The sequence below is a fragment of the Acanthochromis polyacanthus genome, chromosome 19 (assembly GCF_021347895.1).
Source record: "Acanthochromis polyacanthus isolate Apoly-LR-REF ecotype Palm Island chromosome 19, KAUST_Apoly_ChrSc, whole genome shotgun sequence".
NCBI lineage: Eukaryota > Metazoa > Chordata > Actinopteri > Pomacentridae > Acanthochromis > Acanthochromis polyacanthus.
This window is the reverse complement of record NC_067131.1, coordinates 5978008-6003256: the sequence shown is the minus strand read 5'-3', so window position 1 is coordinate 6003256 and position 25249 is coordinate 5978008. Positions and strand designations below refer to the sequence as shown.

General features: G+C 37.9%; 2 protein-coding genes across 4 annotated transcripts in view; one reads left to right on the top strand and one right to left on the bottom strand.

Annotated features, from left to right (window-relative positions):
• Positions 1-14132, bottom strand: part of LOC110948391 (cytohesin-1-like) — a 32035-nt gene extending 17903 nt beyond the window's left edge. Inside the window, exons 1-2 of one of the 3 annotated variants that reach the window (XM_022189898.2) lie at positions 13789-14132; positions 16-98 (exon numbers count right to left, since the gene is read on the bottom strand). In XM_022189898.2, the coding sequence (XP_022045590.1) occupies positions 16-98; positions 13789-13870 (165 nt within the window). In that variant the 5' untranslated portion in view covers positions 13871-14132. Of the gene's footprint in view, positions 1-15; positions 99-5560; positions 5865-7487; positions 7649-13788 lie in introns of those variants that run through there. The other 2 variants (XM_022189899.2, XM_051939419.1) reach the window with 2 other exon arrangements.
• eef2k (eukaryotic elongation factor 2 kinase) overlaps positions 1-25249 on the top strand; it is a 235678-nt gene that overhangs the window by 116706 nt on the left and 93723 nt on the right. The gene's annotated exons all lie outside the window — the stretch shown is intronic.

Below are 25249 nucleotides of genomic sequence, written 5' to 3'. Positions count from 1 at the left end.
TGTTTGTGTTCTTACTTGTATGTCCAGCAGTAGCTCTTCTTTTCGGCGGCGGATGCTCTCCAGCTCCTGTCGCTCCTCTGGACTGAGGTCATCAGGCACTGAGGACACGAGAACACAAAGCACTCAGATATAAAGATCAAATATTCTCTCCTGCTCACACACACAATAGAAATACTGTATATACACAAGCCCACAAAAAGCAAGAGAGACCTGAGAGTCCCACTGCTCTGGGTCACTATGGCAACACAATCTCTGATCCGTCAAATCACCTCCCCCCCCCCCCCCCCCCAGCATCCCGACCTGAGCTGGAGGATGAAATCAAACCTTTCTGATTTCAAACAAGCTGAAATATGACTTTTAGCTGTAATACTAATAATTCAGCAACAACATAGAAATCTTTAAAAACAACAATCCTGAATTAATTAAGGCTCTGCAAAATGTTAACAGACTTGTTTTGTACAAAATCAAACATGCTTTCAGATTCCGAGCCACGTTTTCAGTCACATAAATTAGCAGAAATGTCTGTTTTTCTGCTAACGGTGTTGAATTAATGATAGAAAACCTGTAGGTGTCGGAGACTGAGAGACTGAACTCCTCTGCACAGAACAATGAGTGAAAACAACAACAACAACAACACGGCTGGTGCTGATTTAATGAAACTGACTGAGTGCTTTAATCAGAGTGAAATGTGCCGTTAACTAAGTGCTGCAACTGTTTTAGGATTGACTTCACAATTTATACACATCCACTGCAGAACATGCAACATAAAAAAGTAGAGTTCATTCATGATACAGCAGAACACAAACATAAGAACGAATGACAAACAACCAATGTTGATTTTCTGAATATTATTAATAATAAAATCATATGCCTTGACCACCTGATAATTAATGATTTATTAAGATTGAGTTATTTTAGGATAAACTTAAAAAGAAGTGTTTGAAATGATTATAGCATTGTGAGTGTAAACTGAGATGAAGTAGAGAGTAACCAGGTATGTCCAGATGAGAATTACAGAAATGAAAATGGAATGTAAGCTGCAAAATAACAAAAGATTGTAGTGTTTAAAAAAAGGCCACAAAAGTGGAACAAGTGTAGGAATAGATCTTCGGCCCACAATTTATATCTCAGCATCTACTAACTCACTTTGGAGTCACAGGAGTGTCAAAATAAAAGATAAATCTTTAAAAAAAAAAACAAAAAAAAAACGAAGGATATAAATGTGTAAATACAAAGAGGAATAAACAAAAGAATAAGTCAATCTAAAAAGGGAATAAAATATAATAAAAAGCGAAAAGACAAAATTTCCCTTTATTTTTCCATATTTATTTATTCCTCTTTATGTTATAGACAAATATTTCCTTATTTAAAAAAATATTTATCTGTCTTTCTATTTACAAATTTATTTCTCTATTTCTTGACAGATCTATTTATTTATTCCTCTTTATATTTACAAACTTATTTCATTACTTTTTAACAGATTTATTTATTTCACTTTATATTTGCACATTTATTTCCTTGTTTTTTAACAGATCTGTCTTATTTATTTCTCTTTATATTTACATATTTATTTTCCTATTTTTTTTACAGATGTATTTATTTATTCCTGCTAATATTTACATATTTATATCCTTATTTTCTTAACAGATTTGTCTTTTATTAAGGTATTCCTGTTACTCCATAATTCACTGGCACAAACTTTTTAAAAGCACTTATGATACCCAGATGATCAGTCCTTATAACTGTGTTGATCTTTTCTTTTGAAGCTATTATTTGTGGTTTTAATAAAACGTCTTATTAATTATTGGACGTACAGCGATGAAATAATATACACTGACAGTCATTAGAAACTTTGAGACCATATTTTTCAACATAATTTTTATTTTGAAGCCCGAAACTGGATTTTCTTCATATGAATCATTTGTTTAGCATATTGGCATACAGAAACAAAAATCTAAAGTTCCAAGAATGATTTCAAAATAAAAAATTTCACAAAAGAAAATGGCACCTGCCAAACACAAAGTCACAACAGTCAATACCGAGTATGGCCTCATTTGCTTCGATGCAGGCAGCAATCCGTCGGCGCATGCTTTGGACCAGGCTTCTGATTGTGGGTTGGGAACAGCCCATACGCCTGGATACATCACTGGAGCTCAAACCGGCCTCCACCATACCCAGTGCCCGGAGACGTTGTTCATGTGATAGACGCGGCATGATGCTGTTCACTGGACTAACAATGGTGGCCTTTTTTGGGCCTTTATATAGGCCTTCAAACCCATTCTCAAATTGTGCAGATACTCACTGAGTATTGCTTGGTGTGTATTTGGTTCACTTTTGCAAAGTGACCAACCCATGTGCAATGAATCATGACAAAATGACAACTCATCATTATCTCAACTACCAGGGCACTAGATCATCAGTAAATCCACAATGAATAATTACAACCCCCCTACAAGTAGAATTCTGCCTACATTTCTACCTCAAAGTTTCTATTGACTGTCAGTATACATATTGGACATTCATGTTCCTCTCAACACACTAAAATGTTTAGCCCAAGGAAATTTTCCTTAGAGAACTGAAAGGTCAGATTGTGGGTTGACCTGGAAAGATTGGGTGAATTAGTCTTCTAATAAAATGACTGCTGTAAGGGGTTACTTTTCTATCTTTATTCCAGATAGTGATCTACGCCCTTCCCAATTAAATCTGATGAAAGTGATAGCACCATTAAAACAAAAGAGTTAATTGAGGTCCTTCATTTGGCTGATCCACGCTGGACCCGGTTAAACAGCAACCACCCTTAAGGGATGCTGTAAAAAAAAAAAACCTAATTGACCTAATTTTATCCTCTAGCAAAGCAACTGGAAGCTAATGTGCTATGGGGCTAATAGGATGCGTAACTATTATAGTAAAAATACAGACTCTGGTGTGTGTATTGACCTTAAAAACTCTACAAGACAGCGATTGAGGCACATAATGAGCAGTGGACGCATATCACAATGCAGACAAACAGTTTTGAGCAGATTTGCATTGAGCAGGGACAATTAGAAAAAGAGGGTTTTTGAGAATAGCACATGAAACGGAGAAAAAATGCTCTTGAATTGAAACAACACACTTGATTAAATATAGGGAAGTAACTCCATATGGCTGATATTTTCACATGTGACCGTACTTCGTCGCCCATCTATCGCTTTCTTCTCTAACCTCATGCTGAGGTGTTGAAGCAGATGGCAGCTATTAGATTTTTCGCTAAAATAAAATGCTGTAAGTGCTCAATGAATCAGAAATGCAGCTCCTAAAGTTCCCAAACCATAAAATAGTGCTACTTTCTTGCGGGCAAAATAATTCCCTCTAAACTTAATTTAGACCCTGGTTTCTGTGGTGGAAACCAAGAGTTCTTTCAAACGTTTCTAGGCCCCGTGGCCTTCAACATTACTGCTGTTTTTGATACAGTTTATCCCAAGTATTAACTGAAGGTTTTGTTATGGAGACAAGATGCCCATTATTGATTCAACACAGAAAGAAAAAAAAACAAAAAAACACTCAACTTAATAAAACGAACGTCAAAGGGAACGTCTAGTACTGGCGCCAGCGAGAGCAACAGTCGCAGATCGTCAAAGTTTTCTTTCATGTTCGCAAACTTCTAAATTAGTCGGGCACCGTAGCATTCATTTGGGTTGAGTAGCCGTACATAAGTGATCCCAGCTGCTCCCTGTGCATCCTACAGCTACAAAAACAACTCTAAATGTTACATTTCACCATACATGAATTCACTGATGTCACCGACTCGCTCTTTAAATGTCACATCAGATTTGATATGTTGCTGTATACGTCGAGCTGATTGTGTTGCTGTCCACCCTTCATATAAAACACACCCAGAACTGACCAAGTGTGTACTCTGATAGAACAGAAGTTCTTGTGCCCACACACACGAACAATATCTGCAGAGGAATGATAAGGTGGGATAAGGAGGGAAGTGCAGATCTGTGGCTTTTCTCAAGAAAAGAAAAATGAGACAAGGAATGCAGCAGTGTAGTGATCTGCATATTTCAAACATCACACCTCTGCACTGTCAAATAAAATTGCTCTTCCTCTTCTGGGCGCCTCATCATAAAGCCTCTGCCACGGATTTTGTTTTTAAAATATGCGAAGTAGCGAAAAGGGGAAGAAAAGGCACAAATTATGTCGAGTAACAAGCAGCCACGGAGGACAAATCAAGCTGTGCTGCTGCTGTTTGTCAGCTTCATTAGAGGATTCCTGCTGAGGAGCTCAAGGAAACCGTTCATTTCTCGTCGCCATCATGGCCAAGCTACTCAGCGTCAGCCTCTGGGGAAACAATGTGAGACCAAAACATGCTCGGTTAATTTGAGCATCTGGACCCTGACATAACCTGCACGACCAGAAAAAATACCAGACAAAAAGAGCTGTACCATCTTCATCTGTTTAGACTCTGAAGGAAGAAAAAGACTCCAGTGTGAAGGTTAACCTTGGAAATTTTAAAGTCCACTTGGCTTTCCACAGATCTTTAAACCAGATTGACAGAGTTTACAAGCTACTGTACCTTTAAAGTGACATGCTATGTTGTGATCTAACAAGCAGGAGCAAGGATTATTGATTAACCTGCAAACTATTGTTGTTCTATCTGACAACAAAACCTAAATGTCCTCCGTTTATCGTTACTGAAAGCTTGCAAGTCCTTTGAGAAGCTGAATTTTTAAAATATTTCAGCATAATTTTCTTGTCAAGTCATTTAAAAGTTTGGAGACATGTCTGGCTCTGCAAGGCAAATTCATGCAATTCCGAGGTGTATTGGCGCCTCGGATACTCATATAATTTACATACTGCAAACACACAGACAGTGACGCACTGGTTCATTACACACCCACACACCCCATACCCGCAGAGAAAGGTTTAAGTAGGCCGGAGCAGCTCTTATTATAAACCTGAGGACGAGAATAACGCACTATTGTGAGCGGAGAGGCAGTGAAACTGGCATTTTACGCTCACTTCCCCTTCTCTGTCCTGTTGTTAACAGAGGAAATAAGAACAGGTGTTTACACCGGCTTATGAAACACTGTCATTTCATCCTCTTTTTTTAAACACAAAAACACACACATTCTGACGTAAATAACAACATGCGTCTTCAGCCAGCTGCTTCGCATAGTCTCGAGGTCGTCAAGTGTGTGTTTGTGATGCCAAGTAATGGGACACCTTGTCATAGCCATGCTGATGATGACCAGCTGCTCCGGACAACCAACAAACTCAGGCCCAAAGCTCCTCTCTTTCACACTTCTACTATCTGCTTTATAAGTTGGCAACGCACCACATCCTCCTGAAGATGCGCTGACGTACGTGAAAGAACAAACCACATTAATCAATCTGCAGCTACCGTGAGTTCTTTCTCGGTTTCCGGCACTCATGAGATTTCTCAAGAAGACGTGACAACACACACATGCACACACACTCATTCAGGTAATTTTCTGCAAAAAAAAAAAGAAAAAAAAAAAAGCAGAAGTTATGACAACACGCCTACACATTTATGTCATAATCCTGAGGTTCATACCAGAGAAAGCTTCTGTCTGCAGAGGTCCCAGAGCAATCACTTCAGCTCAGAATATTCCTACAAGCTCTGATGCAGCTCCACAGCTCCAACTTAGTCACCAATTCCAGCTTTTTTCCTGCAGTCAAGTGTGGTGTTTCCAGCAGCACAGAAATAGACCAGCCCTGCCCCGAGCTTTCCAATCCCAATCCTGTGGTCCTCCAGTCCAGTCTCCCTGCCCCTCTAATCCTCAGTCCAGCAGAGGGGAGAGGAGGGCAGCAGGCCTGCAGCTAAATGAGGATGAGGACGAGTGTGTTGGCGAGTGTGTGTGAGGAGGGGGAAACCCTTGAACTCTCATCTACCTCCCCCCTCCTTCTGTCCATCTTGACTCCTCCCTCCATCTATGAGTGGAGCATCAAACACCGGCTCCCCCACGTGGACACCGGTGTCCGAGAGGTAAGGCGAGTACAAGAGGTGGAGTTTTGCATTGTTTTAGAACAATATAATGCAAGACGTTTACTCGCGTCACCTCAATGCCAAAATATAACAAACACAAAACCACTAAACACGTTCTCTGTGCTCTAGAAGAAGCCTTTTCTTCTGCTTGTCACATGTGCTTGGTCACAGATGAGCATGATCGAGGACCCAAGGCGAAGAGACAGACATCAGCACTCTGAGGTTAAGAATTTTAATGTCCATTTCAGCGTTCACAAGGCCATAATTGTCCGTTTCAGTGTTTCCTGACCCGAGGATAACTAGCTCAAACTGTGATATAATCCTCCTTCCTGGTTGCATTCGAGCTGCCTCAAGGCTCAAAAGTCCAACAAGTGAGAAGGTGAAAACAAACAGCACAAGAAAATCAGATGAGAACAACATGTGCTCCGACACACGCCAAAAAACATCCTTATGTCACGGAGGGAGAAAGTGGTGAAGCTTCTGACAACGTGAGCTTTTCTCTCAGGGTGGAAAAGTCATTCAAATAGAAACAATGGGGAAAAAAAGAGCAACCACTAGTAAAACTATCTGTTTAAAAATAAGGTAGCAGTCAGGCTGACGAGTGGAAAATAGCTTTGAAAGTGCACCTGTACAAGTGGTGCTTCTGTTTTTACTACTCGACAGGATGAGCTGGTACTGATTTTGATAGGTTTTTCCCCATCTTAGTGACAGAAAATGGTATGGCAGCTCAATTTTTCTGCTTTAAAAACACACTTTTGATAATCAGTTGATCAGTTTTGATAATTTTTTAAAAGAGAAAAGAGCCTTAAATGTAAATATCCTCTGGTTTTGTTGCGCATCTGTGACAATAAACTGAATATCCTTGGTTTGTGTACAAACCTTTGGCTTTGGGAATCATTTTCTGACACTTTCTAGACCAAGAAACTAATCAATTAGTCAAAAAACATAACTGACAATTAATAAAAAGTGTTAGTCGCAGCCCTTTTTATTTGTCTTTGCTGGCCTCTTGCAGTCTCCCCACAACCTCCTACTGCTGACAGCGTCCAACTCTTTGGCCACAACTTGGGAGACTGAACACAGAAGTGCCTGCAGCCAAGTCAACTGAGTATATTCGAGGGCAGTTCATTCATGTCCAACCAATAAATGGGCGCATTGACTGTATTTATAGACACATGAACTATGGAGCGCTGCGCAGTAAGCACGACCCCCCATGAGGTCTGGCCCCAATCCAGATTAATAATAATAGATCCCTTGTGCCAGTTAATAAAGTCTGCCAAAGAGCTTTAACAAACCAGTCACACGAGGACTTGTTGCTGTCGCTCTGTTGACAGGAAAATTAAACGCCAAAACACGTCAAACTACCTCCTATTCGTTCAACTCGTCGGGCTCGTTTCAGTCATCTATCGGTTACCACCATAAAGTTATGCTACTTGCTAGCTAACCTGGTTAGCCTCTAGGTTAGCGCCGTTTAACTAAAGCGGCTCAGACAACTTACCAACTCCGTCCTCCGACTTCAAAACCATGTTGGTGCTATTGGGGAGCGCTGACCCGGGAAATAACGCCAATTTTGTCACTTTAAAGTAACTTTAAAAGTCGAAAATAATGTATTTGTTGTCACTCAGTCACCGTTAGAGCGGCACTTAATGACAACTGACTGTAGAGAGACAGCCGGTGTAGAGCAGGAGGCAGGGGGCGGAGCCTCGGCGGAGGCAGCCAATCAAAGAGCAGCAAACAGACCCCGTATATCTATCTATCTAACTATCTGTCTGTCTGTCTGTGTCATCTATCTATCTATCTGTCTATATATCTGTCTGTCTGTCTGTCTGTCTGTCTGTCTGAGGTGTTGTTCTAAACATTGGAGTCTTGTCCAGTCCAGTAGTTTTTAAGTTATAACCTAATAATTGTGTCTTCTTTAAGTTATCTTAGTGTATAATGAGTATAAAAGATACTGGTGGACTATCCCACTTTTTTTTCTATGCTTTGCACACATTAAATGCTCATTCCCCTCCCATCTGGACAGAAGGTTGAAGTCTATCTGGACCAGAGACCTCCATCACCACTACTTTTCTCCCTCTCCCTCCACCATGGACACCAAGTCAATGCTTTACTTTAAAACACAGCTTTTTAAAATGTGATTGTAATTCATCCTTCATGCATCTCAAATTGGTTACACCAAGCATTTTGGAACTTTACCCATTCTCAGGTGAACAATTTGCACATTCCTGCACACTAAATAACTCTTTTGACTATATTTCCTACACTTGCAGTTGATTTGACCTGTAATCGTTGTTCCTTATTTGTTTTGTAACACTAAGTCCACTAAATTACAACACTTGCCTTTGCAATCTGTCTTCTACATGTCACTGTTATTATGCACCAAAACATGAACATGAAAACCTACTTGGCAACAGAACTGATTCTGATTAATGTCACAGTGAGTGCAGGCTAGCTAGAACAGCGTTTCTCACACTATGTGCCTTGGATTTAGTCTTCTGATGATTTACACAGCACGCAATCAGGTACAGGTTGTGACTAAAATGTTTGCAAACCGTTGAGCAAGATTGGGTTTTTCCACCTTATAGGTTATTAATACTCTGTTATCTGGGTGATTGATCCATTAAATAGTCCAGGGGAAGAGATGGAGGTGTTGGTGATGGGAGAAAGTTCACCTGTAAAGTCCCGTAACACAATAAATAACTAACAAGAAGATCATCTGCTGTCTAAGAATTTAGTTTAGCCCAATGATAACTTTTCTAACTATAGTAACAGGAGATAATTCTTCCTCTATATTCTCTAACTTCATCTACACCTTGCTGCATTCATCTTTTTTCTTTATTGAAAAGATTTTTACATCTGAAGTCTTCTATTTTTGCCTCAGTGAAGCAGATGATTGTCTGTTTTTGCAATGTTTTTTGTCTGATATATGTGACAAACACGTTAAGCCAAAGTTTAGATATCTGACACTTTTAGTCCAAAAATAAAAAACTCCATTCTAAAAATACTTCACAAAGTTCTTATACAACTTATAAATAAAGTCTGGGAAAGTTTAACAGGCTTCTCATCATGTGTAAGCGTCCAGGAAACGTCGTAGGGCCTACGTGAGTTTTTGATTTCCGCATCATTGCAACAACTGTGATGACTAAATTAGTTCAAGATCTTGCGAGACAGTTTTATCATGACATAGAAATGTTACCAAAAAAAACCCTCACGATTAAGGACGTTTCATTTTGAACTTCTCTAGAAACAGTTGGGTCATTTTATCAGTATGACTGCATCACGACTGCAAATGAACCGGTCGCTATAGCTGCTGAATATGACAGAAGGCCATGAAAAGTACATTGTACTGCTCTGTCTATCAGTCATTGCATCTTTGTCAAAATTTTTGACTTACTAGCGTCTAATTTTAAAGCTATTTTTCTGATTTGACAGCAGACATAAGTGTGTAGAGAGGAAGTGAGATATTCAAATGACAAAAAAAAAAGTGTTTGCAAGATCATATCTGTTTGTATATTTATTTACACTAGCGTTTAAAAGTTTGGGGTCACTTAGAAATGTCCTTACTTTTGAAAGAAAAGCATTTTTTTCAATAAAGATAGCACTAATTAATCAGAAATCCAGTCTAGACATTGTTAATGCCATAAATGACTATTCTAGCTGGAAATTTTTTAACGGAATATCTCCATAGGGGTACGGAGGAACATTTCCAGCAACCATCATTCCTGGGTTCTAATGCTACATTGTGTTAGCTAATGGTGTTAAAAGGCTCATTGATGATTAGAAAACCATGCACATGAATAAAGTGCGCGTTTTCATGGAAAACATGAAATTGTCTGGGTGACCCCAAACTTTTGAATGGTAGTGTATGTGTATAGAGAGAAATTGAGATATTTAAATGACAAAAAATATGTTTGTAAGATCAAATCTGCTTGTATTTGTCAATCTGTGTGTTTCGTCTGTATCTCCATTTATGCCGGTGTATCTGCAAGCTCATAAAACCATATGAATGATTTTTGTTGCACAAATGTTCAAGTCGTCTGTGTTTACAAAGTGATGAAAGACCTGACAGAGTTACATAATCCGCTCCAGACCGAAGCAGGAAGAGGATGCGGGACTCGACGAGACACAGAAGAAAATAATTAATTTCACAATAACAGTCCCCACCTGCTGAAAGAGAGACGCATTTAACCGCATGGGTGTGAAGTCGGAGGAAGCAGGTCTGATATCAGAAATGGGCGACTTGTGTGCGAGCGATAAAAAGGAAGGGAGAGGAGAGGGTGTAACGAAGCAGAGAGGAAAGCAGGGCAGAGGAGTGCAGCTGTGGGCCTGAATCAGAGCTTTATTCGGAGTTTGGACACGCCAAAAACAGGATATGTCGAGGCGGGGTGAGGGAGGGCTGCTGCAGTTTCACAGTTTAAAGGGTCATGAAATAGAAGAGACACAATTTGTTTTCAGTGGAACCAATTCTTCAGAACAGTCGACAGTTAGTGGATTATTCAGAGCTACATGTTTGTGTAAAGAACCAGCAGGGAATGTTCCCACAACATTAGATCATACTATCTACACGTGGAATCTTTTTTTTTTTGTACCTCTTTTTTAATGTGCTAATCAAATGTTTAAAGAACATTTTCAGAAATTTTCATTTTCACGAATGTTCCTGTGAGGTTAATATAATGTGTCAACATTCAGGATGTTATCAGGAACACTGGAGATGTTCCAGATGTTATAAAACGTTCCTGCTATGTGATATATTAGCAAACATGAAACAGAACATTTGTCTATAAAACTTTCTCTCAATGTTCCAGAAGAACAAAAAAAAAGAACGTTCTCATACCAACATTCAAAAAATGCTCTCCAGATGTTGTCGAGGACTCAGTAGATTTTTATAAAAAGTTTCTGTAATGTGATATATATGAATAAACATGGAACATTCGGCCTACGATGTTTCATGATGGCAAAGGAAGAATGTTCTCAAACCGAAAGTAAAAAGTGTTGTCCAGATATTAGTGAGACCTGAACTGACAGAACATCCTTAATAAGAGGTTCCTCTAATGTGTTCTCAGGATGTTTTGGGGATGTTCTTGAAGAACACATTATTGTACAGTCGTCTACAAAACATTCTCATAATGATTTACAAAAAGGAAAGAACGATCTCAAACCAACATTAAAAAAATGTTTTCCAGATGTCAGTGAGACCTGAAATGACAGAACATTCTTTACAAGACGTTCTAGTAATGTGTTCTGAGGTTGTTATGGGGATGGTTGAGGGACACTTTAGAGAACGTTCTTCTATTAAACATTCTCATAATGTTCCACAATGTATACGGAAGAACACTCTTTAACCAAAAAATTCAAAAAATGTTTTCCTATGTATTCCTGCAATGTGATACAAAGAATCGATTTTGTCAATGCGACATTCAAAAAATGTTTTCAAGATGTGACTGAGACCTCAGATGACAGAATGTTCTTTACTAGACATTCCTGTGGTGTGGTCTATTAAGAAACATGCAACATTTTGCCTGCGGTGTTCTGAGGATGTTGTTGTAGAATAATTATTCAATAATATCCCAAAAATGTTGCATCTACGTTTGTAGAAAACAACTAAACACTCACATGGGGGAAGCTGCTACCAGGCCTGTGGTCATTTTTGCTTTAAACATTAATAATTAGTTAATTTCAGAACGTACTGGTTTGGTTCTGGATTGGGAAAGGATTCTGTCCCTGGCAAATACTTTTTACCGCTAAACATAAAGATATCATTGTCAACAGCAGCTAGAAATCAGCCTCCGGAGTCAATCATCCTCACAGCTAAATGGTCGATCTGTAAAATACTTCAGAGGCCTTGAAGCTTTAAAGGCACAAAAACAAAGAAAAGGGAGGAAATGACGGGGAAGTCCAGAACATTCACAGACACTGGAGGGCAAATTCAAACAGCCGATGTGAGCGTCATGCTCCGGATAATGGCTTTCGAATGAGCACATTGATACAGTATGAAAGCACCTGCTCAGAGGGAGAGCAGTGGGCAGCGACGGAGATTATGTCACCAGAGCACCCACTAGGAGAGGAGGATCCTGGAGCAGACGATGAGGGCTGTGCGTCATGTTTGCAAATCAAGCCCACCATCGCACAAACACACAAACACACACACACACACACACACACACACACACACACACACACACACACACACACACACACACACACACACACACACACACACACACACACACACACAAACACACACGATCACATGCACTTAGTCATGTGTGTGCACAGAAATGTCAAAAACACAGCGTGGCGCACACACTACAGAACACTGCTGTGTCTCGATGGCTGAAAATCACCACGGCAACTGATACCACTTTGGAGCGTTTTTCATGTAAAAGCCACACAGAACCAACAAAGAGCTGGAACAATGACAAATACTTGATTTGTGAAGCACTTCGTTTCGTCTTGATGTCAGCACACAAATTTGATATACTGATGAATGTACATACAACATATCTAAAGTCCCATGTATATATTAATCCACATGATTATTGATCATGTTATATCTATGTCGAAAATCATCCTACCTTCTACATTGCCTTTATCATATCTTTATTTCTAGTCTTATTGCACTTTTGCGATTCTTGTCCTGCTTCTTTTGTGTCTCCTCTGTATCCACCTGCTGTAACATGTACATTTCTTGGTGACGGATCAATAACTTTTATCTTATCTTCTGATTTTCTAATGTTTTTTAAACAATAGTATTTTTATGCCTTACTGTTATCGCACAGCCTTGAGGACAGCCATTTTGCATTTCACTGATATAAATGCGACAATAAAAAGACTTGAGTCTCTCGAATATGTTATTACATCTCGTCTCTATTTAGTTCATCTTATCTCATCCTGTCTTATTCTGTAATCTCATCTTATCTTCTATTCTATCTTATCCTATCTAATCTCATCTTATGTCACTTAACTTATTTCATCGTATCTCATAACTTCCTGCCTTATCCTATCATTTCTCATCTTATTTTATCTCATCTGATCTCATATCTGATCTCGTCTTATTTCATTATATCTTATCTCATCTTGTCCTGTTTTATCCTATCTTATCGTATGTTATCTCATTTTATCATGATTTCCATTCCTTTCTTTTATCCTATCTCATCTCATCTTTTTCTATCTCATCTCATCTAATTTTATCTTAACTTACCTCATTGTATCTTATCTTATCCTGTCTTATTCTATCTTACATTATGTTATGTTGGCTTATCTTATCTCATCTTCTTTTCTTATATTTTATCTTATCCTATCTCATCCTATCAATCTCATCTAATTTTTATTTTATCTCATCTTACTGTATCTCCTTTTCATTTATATTTTTCATATTATCTCATCTTATCTTTTCTCATCCTATCTCATCTCATCTTATTCCATCTCTTGTTTATCTTTTTTCATATTATCTCATCTTATCTTATTCTATCTCATCTCATTGCATCTCCTTTTTGTTTATCTTTTTTCATATTATCTCATCTTATCATCTTGTCTTATCCTATCTCATCTTATTTCATCTTATCTTACATCATCTTATCTCATCTTAATTTATTGTATGTTATCTCATAATTCCCTAATCCCATAATTCTTATTTTATCTCATCTCCTTTTCTTTTATCTTTTCTCATCTTCTTTTCTTTTATTCTTATCCTATCTCATCTCATTCTATCTTATCTAATCCTATCATCTTATCTCATTCTATCTCATCTTGTCTCATTTCCTCTTATCTTCAACAGGTGTTTTCTTAAAAGTTCCTACCTGTGGTTGCAGCAGGTGGTCGCACTGTCGGACACAGAAAAGCCTGGAAACTGGAGGCACACAGCTCACTAACAGTCCCCATCGCAACTCAGGAGTTTGTGACAAAAAAACAGCGATTCAGTCTAACACAGTCCTCCCAGCATCTCTTCTCCTCACTCCTCCAATAAAGTCGGCATCATTCCTTCACCAAAGCTCCTTGAAAACAGCCCGAGCTTCAGTGTTTTCCCTCCCGACGGCCACCAGACTCTGACGAACTCTCAGAGAAACACTCTCTGCGCTGCTGCCTCTCTCTCCTCCCTCCCGTTCACTCTCTTGACCTCACTCCTGAATCCGCTCTGCACTTTAAAAGTGGAAAAAAAGAAATCACATTAACACATACGTAAAGGATGCACAGGCTGTTTTTATAGAGCACACACCCACTGCTGTGTCACTTTGAGCAGTTGCTAAAAGTATTCTCGGACAAGATGACAAATGTTACACATGCACGGCCTCACAGCGTTCTGTTTTACACCCCCACACATAGCATCGGTGTAGTTTAGTCAGAGCTGAGCAAACATATCAGAGGTGGAAGAAGTATTGGTAGCATCTATGAGCTTTAAAGGCTTCATCGGCAAAATTGTGCTTTAATTTGGCGCCTTTACAATCAGCATTTTGTTGCACACAACAGATCAAGAAGAGCTGTAATGTCAATACTGGCATAATTAATGTTGCAGAGCAGATTTTATCTGCTTCCTTTAAAGCTGTCGTAAAAATTAATCACAAAAGTAAAGTGCTTATTATGTATATTATGTACTCAGAATCATTTTTGACCTTGGGCCCCCCAGCAAGTTGATTCAGTGGAGGTTTTTGGGAAAATTTATTCCAAGTTTTTCCCTCTCGGGCTGGTGTCTGAAGCTGTTAGTCATCAAAGGGTTAACATTAGAGAATACTGTGCATTAGAGGAATGTCATTTTGCAAAGAAAACGATGACTTTGAGGTTAAATTAATAATTGGTGGATAAAATGCAATAAAACTCAATGGTCATATCAAAGATAGCAGCGGTGGAGTCAGCAGTATTAATATCAACAGCATGTGAGGATCAGCAGGTTTAATCATAATGACTCCGCAGCAGAATGAAAAGACGGTTTTCATATCCTGCATATGTCACTGTAAGAACTTAATGAAAAAATGTGTGAAAAAAATGTCAGCAGTTGTCGTAACAGAGTCGCCAGTGTTGGAACGGCTCCTCGATATAGACGAGCTACTAGAGCTAAATATAAACTGCATCTGCCATAAAGGATAAGTGACACGGTTAGATGGACAATGTCACCTTCGCCTTTAGTTTTCCCACATGAAACAATACCTTTAAAGCTTTACTATAGTCTCAGCTGCAGACACCACAATGGTTTAGTAGGTGTTACTTTGGGATCTGTCCACAGGATCTCTCATTTATTTATATGTTTTCCTTTCACTGGTTATATAAGCAGCCATACAGTCTATTCTGGTATCAATGTCTTGTTTTTTAAAAGACAGAAGGCATCTTGTTAGCTGCTTCTCATTTGCATAAAAGTAAGTTCTAGGCTACTTTATGCAAATCAGAGGCATCCAGTCACCACTCACCACCTCTGGGAAACTAACCATCGGCAATCTGAAATGTAGATTCATCAACTGCATCTCGTCTCGAATGGTTCCTTTTGGTGAACCGTTTCTGTAAAATTTCCAGTTTCAGGAAAACGCTTCTAGAACCTTTGCGACAACAGCGCCACCTACGGAAGTGGACGATCATCAAAGGTTTGCTCTAACCAAACAACTGCTTCAATACTTAATGGTCGGTTCCACCCAAAATATTACTTGTGGTTTGAATAGTTTGTTCCCACCCAAAACAACAATCCCTGTCTAAATTCTTAGTTTTAAAAGTCGTACTCCACCCAAATGGTACTTTTTTTTAACTTGCTAGTTACGGACTTCAAGGTTTTTTTCACCCAAAATACTACTTTCTGTCCAATAGTTTAAACGTTTTTTTCTTCCAACCTCATTGTACTTTCTAACAAGTTATGGCTTCAAGGGTTATTCCACCAAAATGACTACTTTCTGTCCAAGTACGTATACTTCTAAAGGTATGCTCTATCCAATAGCAGTTTTAAACAAACAAGTTCTGATATTAAAGGTTTATTCCAGTCAAAGTATACATTTCTGTCTATGTTCTTATAGTTTTGAAAGGTTAATTCCTGACCAAATTGTACCGTCTAAAATTTATGGGCATTAAGGCTTATTCAACCTAAAATACTACTTCCTACCCAAGAACATATAGTTTTAAAGGTTTACCTAAATAGTAGTTTCTTATTAACAAGTTCTAGTCTGGGTTCTAAAAGTTTAAGAGGTTAATTTCACTCAAATTGTCTTTTTATTGCTAACAAGTCCACTTCATGCATATATTCTCTACAGCTGCACGGCTACAAACTCTTCCAAATTTCCGTCCAATCCACAAAGAAATGCATTTCCGAGCATTCCAATACTAGAATGAGTAGTCCGTGTGTTGTATAGGATCATGGAAACCAAGCAGGGATAAAGCTTTATTATACTCTCTTGTGGAATTTGCATGAACAGCAAATCATCCATCCACGTATTCCACGCATGTACACTGCTGCCATTGTAGTTGCTGAATTTCACGCGTCTGTATGGACGTGGAAATTTCCATCACAAGGACTCTAGTGGACCTTCACACACTCACAGATGTGGAAACTAAAACACTGGCTCTACTTGGACTACATCTGAAACTTCATTTCTCTTTCACTCATTAAATCTGTTGGATCCTCGTCCCTTGGCTCATCTCTCTGTAGAGTTGACCTCCTTCTGTTGCACTCGACCTCATCCACTCTTGAACTTTTTCTACCACTCATCAGTCTTTTCTGCTCCCAGAGCTTTGATTCTCTCTTTATCTGTCTTCAGATAACAACCAGGACTAGTTCGCGTGATTGCATTTTGTGGATTCATGAGATTCAAACTCACAAAATGCAGCATAATTCTGGAAACCAGACGTCACAGGTGGCACTGAGCAACAGAGAAAGAGTAGGTGGGTGTGATGTAAGCAGCCCCAGTGAACTTTTAGGAAATTTGCATAGGATATTAAAAAAACAAACAGAAAAAAAAAGAAAAGAAAGTCTGTTTCCATAGCATCAGGTTCATTGGTGGTCAGTGATGCTGATAAACAGCTTGCAAATTGACTTTTCTATATATAGATGGTAAATGCAGTAGAGTTAAAGTTTATTGTGCTGCACCGCCTGTTGTTTTTCCACATAAAATCAACAACATTTATCAGTGGGTGGTACAGAAGTAGTGGAATATTTTCCTTTATTTAAAGATTTTTCTGTTCTGTGCATATGTTTCTGCATTTTGGCATGTCTAAATGATAAAAGCTGATAGACCTGAATTTAAAGTTTAATAAAATAACCAATGGTGGAAGACGTAAAGTAGCAACAATTCATGATACTACGACAAGACCTTTTTAAATCTACTTTCAATCAAAATTTGACTTATTCCTCAGCTGGTCCATTCTTAGATATACTCATCATTTTCTCACTTCTTCTTTCAGCTCCTCAAGACTCCAGACAAGAAATTCAAGGACAAAAATATGAAGTAAAAACAAACTTTTTCTTCATATTTGGTTATTAAGGAAGCTTTATAGTATAAAGCAAGGAATTTTTACAAAAACAAATGTATCCTACAGATGATCATCACCCCAATAGGAGCTTTAAAATAAACTTAGCCATTCTGTCTGGCCACAATTTGCAGCTAATGTAGCAGCTAAAGAGCTAAATGTTTTGCTCCGTATGTAGGTGAGGTTCAGGAGAGGACTATATCTTATCTCTGGATCAGGATTTTCACCCAGTTCACTCCTAAGTGTCGGCCAGAACACCTGGAGACCAAAAACAGAGCTAAAAGAGAAAATCTGACATTCATCAGGTGTACACAAATGAATAAAGTGATGTTAGTGTTTTGGTAACAACTATTTCTGTCGGTCCAAAAAATAAATAACAGTTTTAACAAATTCTAATTAGTTTAAAGGTGATGCATACAGCTCCAGGTGTATTAGTCTTCAACATTATACTGTTTATTTAGCTAACTATTCTGTTTGTGAGTAAGGAAGAGTGTGTTACACAGATTTCCCCTTTTGATGTACTGTACCAGAGTTAGCTTAAAGCTAATATCTCCACCAAAAAAGAAAACACACTTTGATTACTGCAGCCATTCCTACAATTAACTAAACATTTAAATGGAATTCTTTGTTGCGTTTTTATCAAATAATTTATTTATTTACAGAAATGTTAAGAAATTTACATAGACAGTCATACATGCAAGCTATACACAGTTACAGCAGTGGAGAGCTATGCTAACATGCTAACAATCACAGTTCTAACATTTAAAGTGTTATCCGCCTTGGATTAGCAAATTAGCATACTAATGTCTGACTTAGATGGGATCAGCAGATGTTTTTTATGATTAATTCTGGGACACATGAATGTCTTGACACAGTACAACAAGTTTCAATGTCAGTTTCAGCTGCTGATTTTGCAAAAAAAAAAAATGATAACAGAAGCTGTCTGGTGCAGGCAAGAGGAATTCAAAACAACCTTGAAAACTGTAAAAGAATGATAAGTAGTGTGAATTTTATCAAGTTTATGCCTCATCGTGATATGTAGACCTCTGAATAGCTCCAACATCTCATACAGATAAACTAACCCTCTGAAAGCTGTTTCTGGGTGTTTTCTTAAAAAAGAAACAACTTTTGTCACATTTTTATTTGTGTGGGCTCATTTTCAAGCTACATCTCAAGTCCTTCAATTCTATAGAAACAGCAGAACCATGGCCAGAAAAAAGTAGGGCTCTACATGTTACAGATACACTATATACAAGTATATTTACCTTTTTTTTTACAACCTCTACAAGCTAGATACTGTTCAAACTGCTCTCCACATCAACATCAGAAGGACCATGGTGAATGTATCTTCAAAGAACTTACTCCTCTGTTCACCATTCATGAGAAATGCTGCATTTATTTTATTGATTCGGTATGTTTAACTTTCCTTTCAGTCTCTCTTGTCAAACACTGCCTGCAGTTCAACTGAGAAGTCTCTGAACTTAAATGTTATCATTTTTGCAGAATCTGGAGCGAATGGTTTATTTCTGGCTAACACATGAATATGAATGAGACGTGTAGAACAAATTTATTTTGTTAAAAATTCCAATTTTAGGCTTAGATTTGGTCAGTTTTCATGATGAATCCATACGGCAGACATGGTACGTTCACAGACAGTCAGAAAGTTGAAAACACACCTATTCTTTTACGTTTTTACAGTTCCTGGCATTGAAAAATGGTGTAATTTTAGTGATTCTTTATGGAAAATGCACTTTGCAAACCCTCTTTTGGGTTTTGGGGTTCAGGAAGTTGGTCGAATAAAATTAATTCAGTTGAAAATAAGTGAAAGAAAATGTCAAGAGAACATTTGTGGAGCTTTTCCTCCACTATATGGTCTTGAATCTGATAACAGGCTTTGAAAAGTCTGTTTGTAGTTTGAATAAATGAGTCGTTACTGCTGGTAGATGTATCGGGTTTGGGCTAATGTCGGTATATTTTACCTAATTCTGCTTTAGATATGTGGATCTGTGCAGGAGATGAATGTTTCAGGAGGTAAATTTGGACTTCAAGGTAATAACGAGGAGGACAGGTGCTTTTAAACCAACACAGAGCTTTTAAAGCAGCACAGACTGACCTGACCTGAACGGATCCAATGAGACTTTCACAGGTAAAACATCAAAAAAAAAAGAAGAAGTAAAGCAATCATCGCAAAGACCTCCTGAACATCCAGAGTGTTTTCTGTGGCAGTTCTGTCATGTTTCATCTGCAGTAGACGAGATAGTAAATGGAAAAACAGACTGACCCTCTTAAATTGGACCCACATTATCAGGATGACCGTTATTACAGCGCAGACAGACAGAGACGTTTTCAGGAGGATTCAGTTCCTTGGCAACCCGTCGACTGGAAGTTATTTTAAAAAATAAGTCTAATGATGAGAGAACTGGTCTGCTGTTGAGTCATTTGCAAGGCTAATAAAGCAAAGAACAAAACAATTTGTGCGTCTTAACCACAAAAATTTTCATCATTACTGAGCAAAAATGAACCGATGCAACCTTGACCTAGAATTACACAAGCTTCCAAAGCTGAACAAAAGGTTAAACTGGTGTCAGCTGCTGTCATGAGTCACTTTTGTAGCATCTGACTGCTTTTTTAAAATCTAAACCATTGAAAATTACAGCAAATCCTGTGCAAATATACTCACTTATTGTTCAAATATGACACAAAAGCAGCTCCAGACTGAAATAAATCAACAATTTTATGATAAATTATCATTAAGTCTTGTCCAGACATTCATGGTCCCCGACAAGATGATAATTCTTTTACTCCAGCGCCATCAGGAGGTCGAATTTTCACTTTGTTTCACAAAATATCTCAACATCTACAGCAGGGGTGTCAAACATGCGGCACATGGACCAAAACCGGTCCTCCAGAGGGTCTAATCTGGCCCACTTGATGACTTTGTAAAGTGTAAAAATTCCAGAAAAGACATTAACTGCAGATTGTACATTTGTAAAACTAAACATTTAAAATAATTTCTAGTTGTTTTGATCATATAGTAAAATCCTATATTGGTCATTTTTCACTGGTCGTTTTGTGCCTCGTTTTTGTTGTTTTTTGTCCTTTTTTTGTCTGACTTTTGTCATTTGTCTCCTTTTGTGTTTCCTTTTTGTCTCACATGTGCTTTTGGTCTTATTTTCTATCATGTTGTGTTTCATTTCATTCATTGTTCTGTGTGTCATTTTTGCCATTTTGTTTCACGCTTTTGTCATTTTTTGTCTCGTTTATGCCATTTGTCTAATTTTTTTGACTTATTTCTGTTAGTCTCATCTTTTTGCCTTTTTATGTCTTATTTTTGTAATATTATGTCTTGTTTGTGTTGCTTTTTGTCTTTTATTTTTAAAGTAAAATACTATGTCATTCAGTTCCAGATACCTGTGACTGAATGTTTTGTGTCTTTGTAGACACTCTGTGATCTGGAAGTTGTGACGTGTAAATGATAAACTGAGGCACAATGTTGTTGAAATTGAATTTATTTTTCTGAAGAAATTTCAGTTTGTTTATGAAGCTTTTTTCCACTAAAACAAAGGAAAAATGTGGAATTAAAATGTGGTCATTTATAAGTTACAATGCTGCGATTTTACTGGTGCGGCTCATTGGAGATCAAATTGTGGCCCCTGAACTAAAATTAGTTCGACACCCCTGATCTAGAGCACTTAGTGCTTCAGTAATCTGACTTCTTATTAGTTTTTTTTATTGAAATGTCTCAGTCTCTATTATATGTATATATATATATATATATATATATATATATATATATATATATATATATATGTATCACTGTGAAATTTGCATCACAGCTCCCTGAGGATGATTTGTAAAAACTTTGATCCACCAATATTTTGTTTTGTGGTTAAATCTCAGCACATTTTTTGCCGTTTCATGTGTTTAATTGCCAAAGCAACAAGGCTGCAGACCCTCAAAGCCTTAATCTTTCATTTGTTTCTCATTTTATCGCTTTGATCAAATGACCTGTCGGCACAAACAAATGATTGTTTCTCCATTCTCCTATTTATTTTTAAGTTCTTGCATGTTTGCTGCTGTTGTTTGTGATGTTTTATAGTTGCACTTCTTATAAGATCGCATATGACTGCATATGACAATAAAGCCTTTGAATCCTCTGAATTAAATCCTATATCACACAGATTTTATTCTTTTTAATTAGTTACTCATTATTTCATGTTTTTGTGTAAAACTACTTGTTTTCTTGTCACTAAATGCGCTAAATAAACACCATTTTTCTTACCTTTCTGTGTAAAAGCCTTTAAAAGAAGCTGCTGTGTCTGCCAGTGGCCACTAGGTGTCATCAATGCTACAGAGAACAGTGTGGAAAATGGGAATTATGTTAACCTAGTAACCTGGAACTGCAGCTTTCTGATCAAATTAATGCAAATTTAAAAGCTGTTATTTACATTTTTACTTATTAATGCATAAAAGGACATCGGCAGCATCAGTGTTTATTCCTGGAATGTGATTGGACTGTAGCTCTCTGCATGTATTTGGTCTTTTCAGAATATTTAGAATTCTCTATGAAGAATATTTCAGCTTGTTTTGTAAGATTGAGGCCTCTTATTAATAAGGTAAATATTAATGTATGACATCTCCACACTCTTTTAGAACAAACAAGCACCAGTCACATCTAAAAAGTTGTCCAAATTCATGTAACATCTCCATCACTAGTCACCGAACCACCACTTAATTTAGGAATATATGAAAAAACATGAATAAACAGTCAGTTTTTCTTGATTTAAAGGGAACATCTGGTCAAATTTATCATAATCTTTTCATGAAAACATGTCAGCAACCAACAATGCAACATTAAACAAGAGCTATAAGAGCTGAATGTATTAATTGTCTCCTCTAAAAAATGTCACAAAATGCAGAGAAATATCGATAAACAGGTTCCCACATCTAAAAATCCTGTCTGTGAATGTCTTGTTTTGTCCTCACATTAAATATATTCAGTTTACTGTCATAGAGTAGAAAAAAATATTCAAATTATAGAAGCTGGATTCTGACAATTTGGACTTCTTTTCTTCGATGATTGCTCAATCTAACTGAAATGAATTTGCAATAGTTGACAACTAAGCGATTAATCATTAAGTGACACTCACTTGATTAATCAGAAATCTGTCATAATCCAGTTTTTTTCCATGTGAGGTTTAAAAACACATCCTGTTGCCTGCAGGTTTTCTTTAATTCCTTATTGACGTGTTGTTTTTGGACGTGAACTTCTGTTTTATTTCTGTCTTTTCTGTCTGTTTCCTCGGTGTTGAGCAACCACGATTGCAAAGCCGAGATTGCAGCAACAACTCCCAGACCTCACGTACTCAAGAGTTTCCCAACATCTTTCAAGCACAGAAAGCAAATGTATATTTAAGAGAAATGACAGTGGAAAGTCACTGACACCCTGCATCGGCCCACTTTACTCTAACAGCCTGAATTTACCGCCTCAGTCAGATAGGATGACCTGACCTTGGAGTAAAAGCTCAGCGTAGGAAGACGAAGTTAAATCCCCTCTGACACCGGATGATTATTACAATCCTGTTTGAAACTACTGAGCAGAGAATGAACAGAGATGACAAAACCGCCCGATCTGGGCTCTGCCTGCACATTTCTCAAATATTTTCCTAGTTGAGTCGACGACCACATCTACTCGCCCTTTTCCCAGTCCGGCCTCGCTGCTCCGCTCCCCTTCTGAAGCTCGTCCTTCACACGCCGACGACCTCGGTGGGAAATTAGCAGCAGACAAACGAAGGCCAAGTCTGGCTGCTTCACATACCGAGATTACAAATGTTTGTGACTTTCCTCCTGCTTTTCTGGACAGTTTTATTCCCTGAACGCATTGTGTATTTTCACTGTGTTTGTTTTGTATGGTGACTCAGAACTGAATGAATCAGAAAACATTAGGGAATTAATAACCCTTTAGCTATGCAATAACAAAATAAGCTTTCATAACTGAGCCCAGTATTAAGGAAATATATTGTTGTGGGTTTCATGCAAGCACCTCTTTAACAATCTGCTGCATTTCATAACATTATGTCTACATTTTTCACACTGAACAAGAATATGTTACACAACTAAAGACTTCATGATGTGTATTGGCATTAGGAAAATAAAGAATTAAATTACACTGCAGAATATTGCTAAGAGTCCTCATTTTATTTATTTATTTCTGCAGTTAGTCAGTGCCTGTTTTAGTGTCAGACATAACAGGATGTTGGTGGGAAGGTCTGCTTGTATTGTTTTTATTGCATTTTTACTCCTTTCATCTGTTAAGCTCTTTTTTTCATTTCATTTGTATAAAAAGTGGGATATTGATAGAGTCAACAACCATGGAAGAGGCTCTATAGCAGAGCTAAATGCTAACATTAGCATGCTAACACGCTCACAGTGACCTCATGCTAATAATTAGCAGTTATGCTGCTTTTAGCTTTGCATGTTAGCATGCTAACACTGGCTAACTTGCTTGAAACACAAAGTACAGCTGAAACAAGGACAGAAACAGTGAATAAACACTTTAAAAATATCAAATAAAGTCTCGTAGGAGAGCATCATAATCGAGCTTTACCTAGCCAATAAATAGATACTACACTGACTACAGGATAACACTGTTAACTTCTTTACTCCTTTCTCCACCCCTGTTTATTTAGATAAATTCTCTATACTCACCTGTTGCAGTGGTGAATCATAGCAGAGCTTCATTGTTGACTTTCAGACTAAATTAGCACCATTTTGTAGATAACAGGGGCTGCATAACACAGGACTGTGTTTGTTTTTATAGTCTTCTGTCCTGATTGCATCCACAGGATTGGACAGTTTGACCAAGTGCAGCTCCAATTAGGATCCTTGCTTCGAGAGACCACACCTCAGGCATGGAAGTCAATCATACTAGTTTGCCTATAAAACTTTATAAGAAGGTCAGACCCCAAGTACCAACTTGTATCACTCAAGGTAAACCTATTACACTGAAACAACAGTAAGTTTATTGTGTTCAGGCTCTTCTCTTCATTTTAACTCATCCCAGAAGGCTTGAAATGATACTAACATGCTAAGGTTTAGAAAGCATGTCATTATTGTAGTATGAAACGTGGACTACATACCAATATCAAGAAAAATAAACTAGAGAAATTTCATCGGCGTTATCCGAGCACAATCTTGAATATAAAATGGTTTGATTGTGTCACCGATACTGAGTTCTTGACCAGTGCTCTGTGACAAGCATCAAACCTATCGAAGCAGATTATGATGGGATAGACACATATTTAGGATGGAGGTGTACCTAAACATCTTCTCTTTAGCCAGCTGTCCTCAGGAAACAGAGGTGTTGATCCTCCTAAGAAGAGATTTAAGGATGCCGTCAAACAGACCTTCAAAGACTGTGAGATTGGTGACTGGGATACAGACCCACTAGGGCAAGTTTCAAGCTCTTAGGAAAAAGTGAAAATTCACCTGGACTGTGAGGATTTTTAGATCTTTTTAGATCCTTTGGTCCTGTTATCTTGAGTTCTCTAAATACCATTTTTCTTGTTTTTGAGTCGTAGCATGTTGCACAACAGTTCCTTCCATCAGCTGGTTCTGTTTTGTATCAGATCAACCCTGTTTCAACAAATCATGGCATCCGGTTTGACAATAACCTGAGGTTTAAAGCACCACAAAGGTTGTGCAAATTGGCTTTTGTCATCTTGGAAGTATTTCTTAAATTACATCTATCATAGCTTTTTAAGACACAGAACACCTTATTGCACACTTTCATCTCACCATGACAGGATTACTGCAGAAATAAAT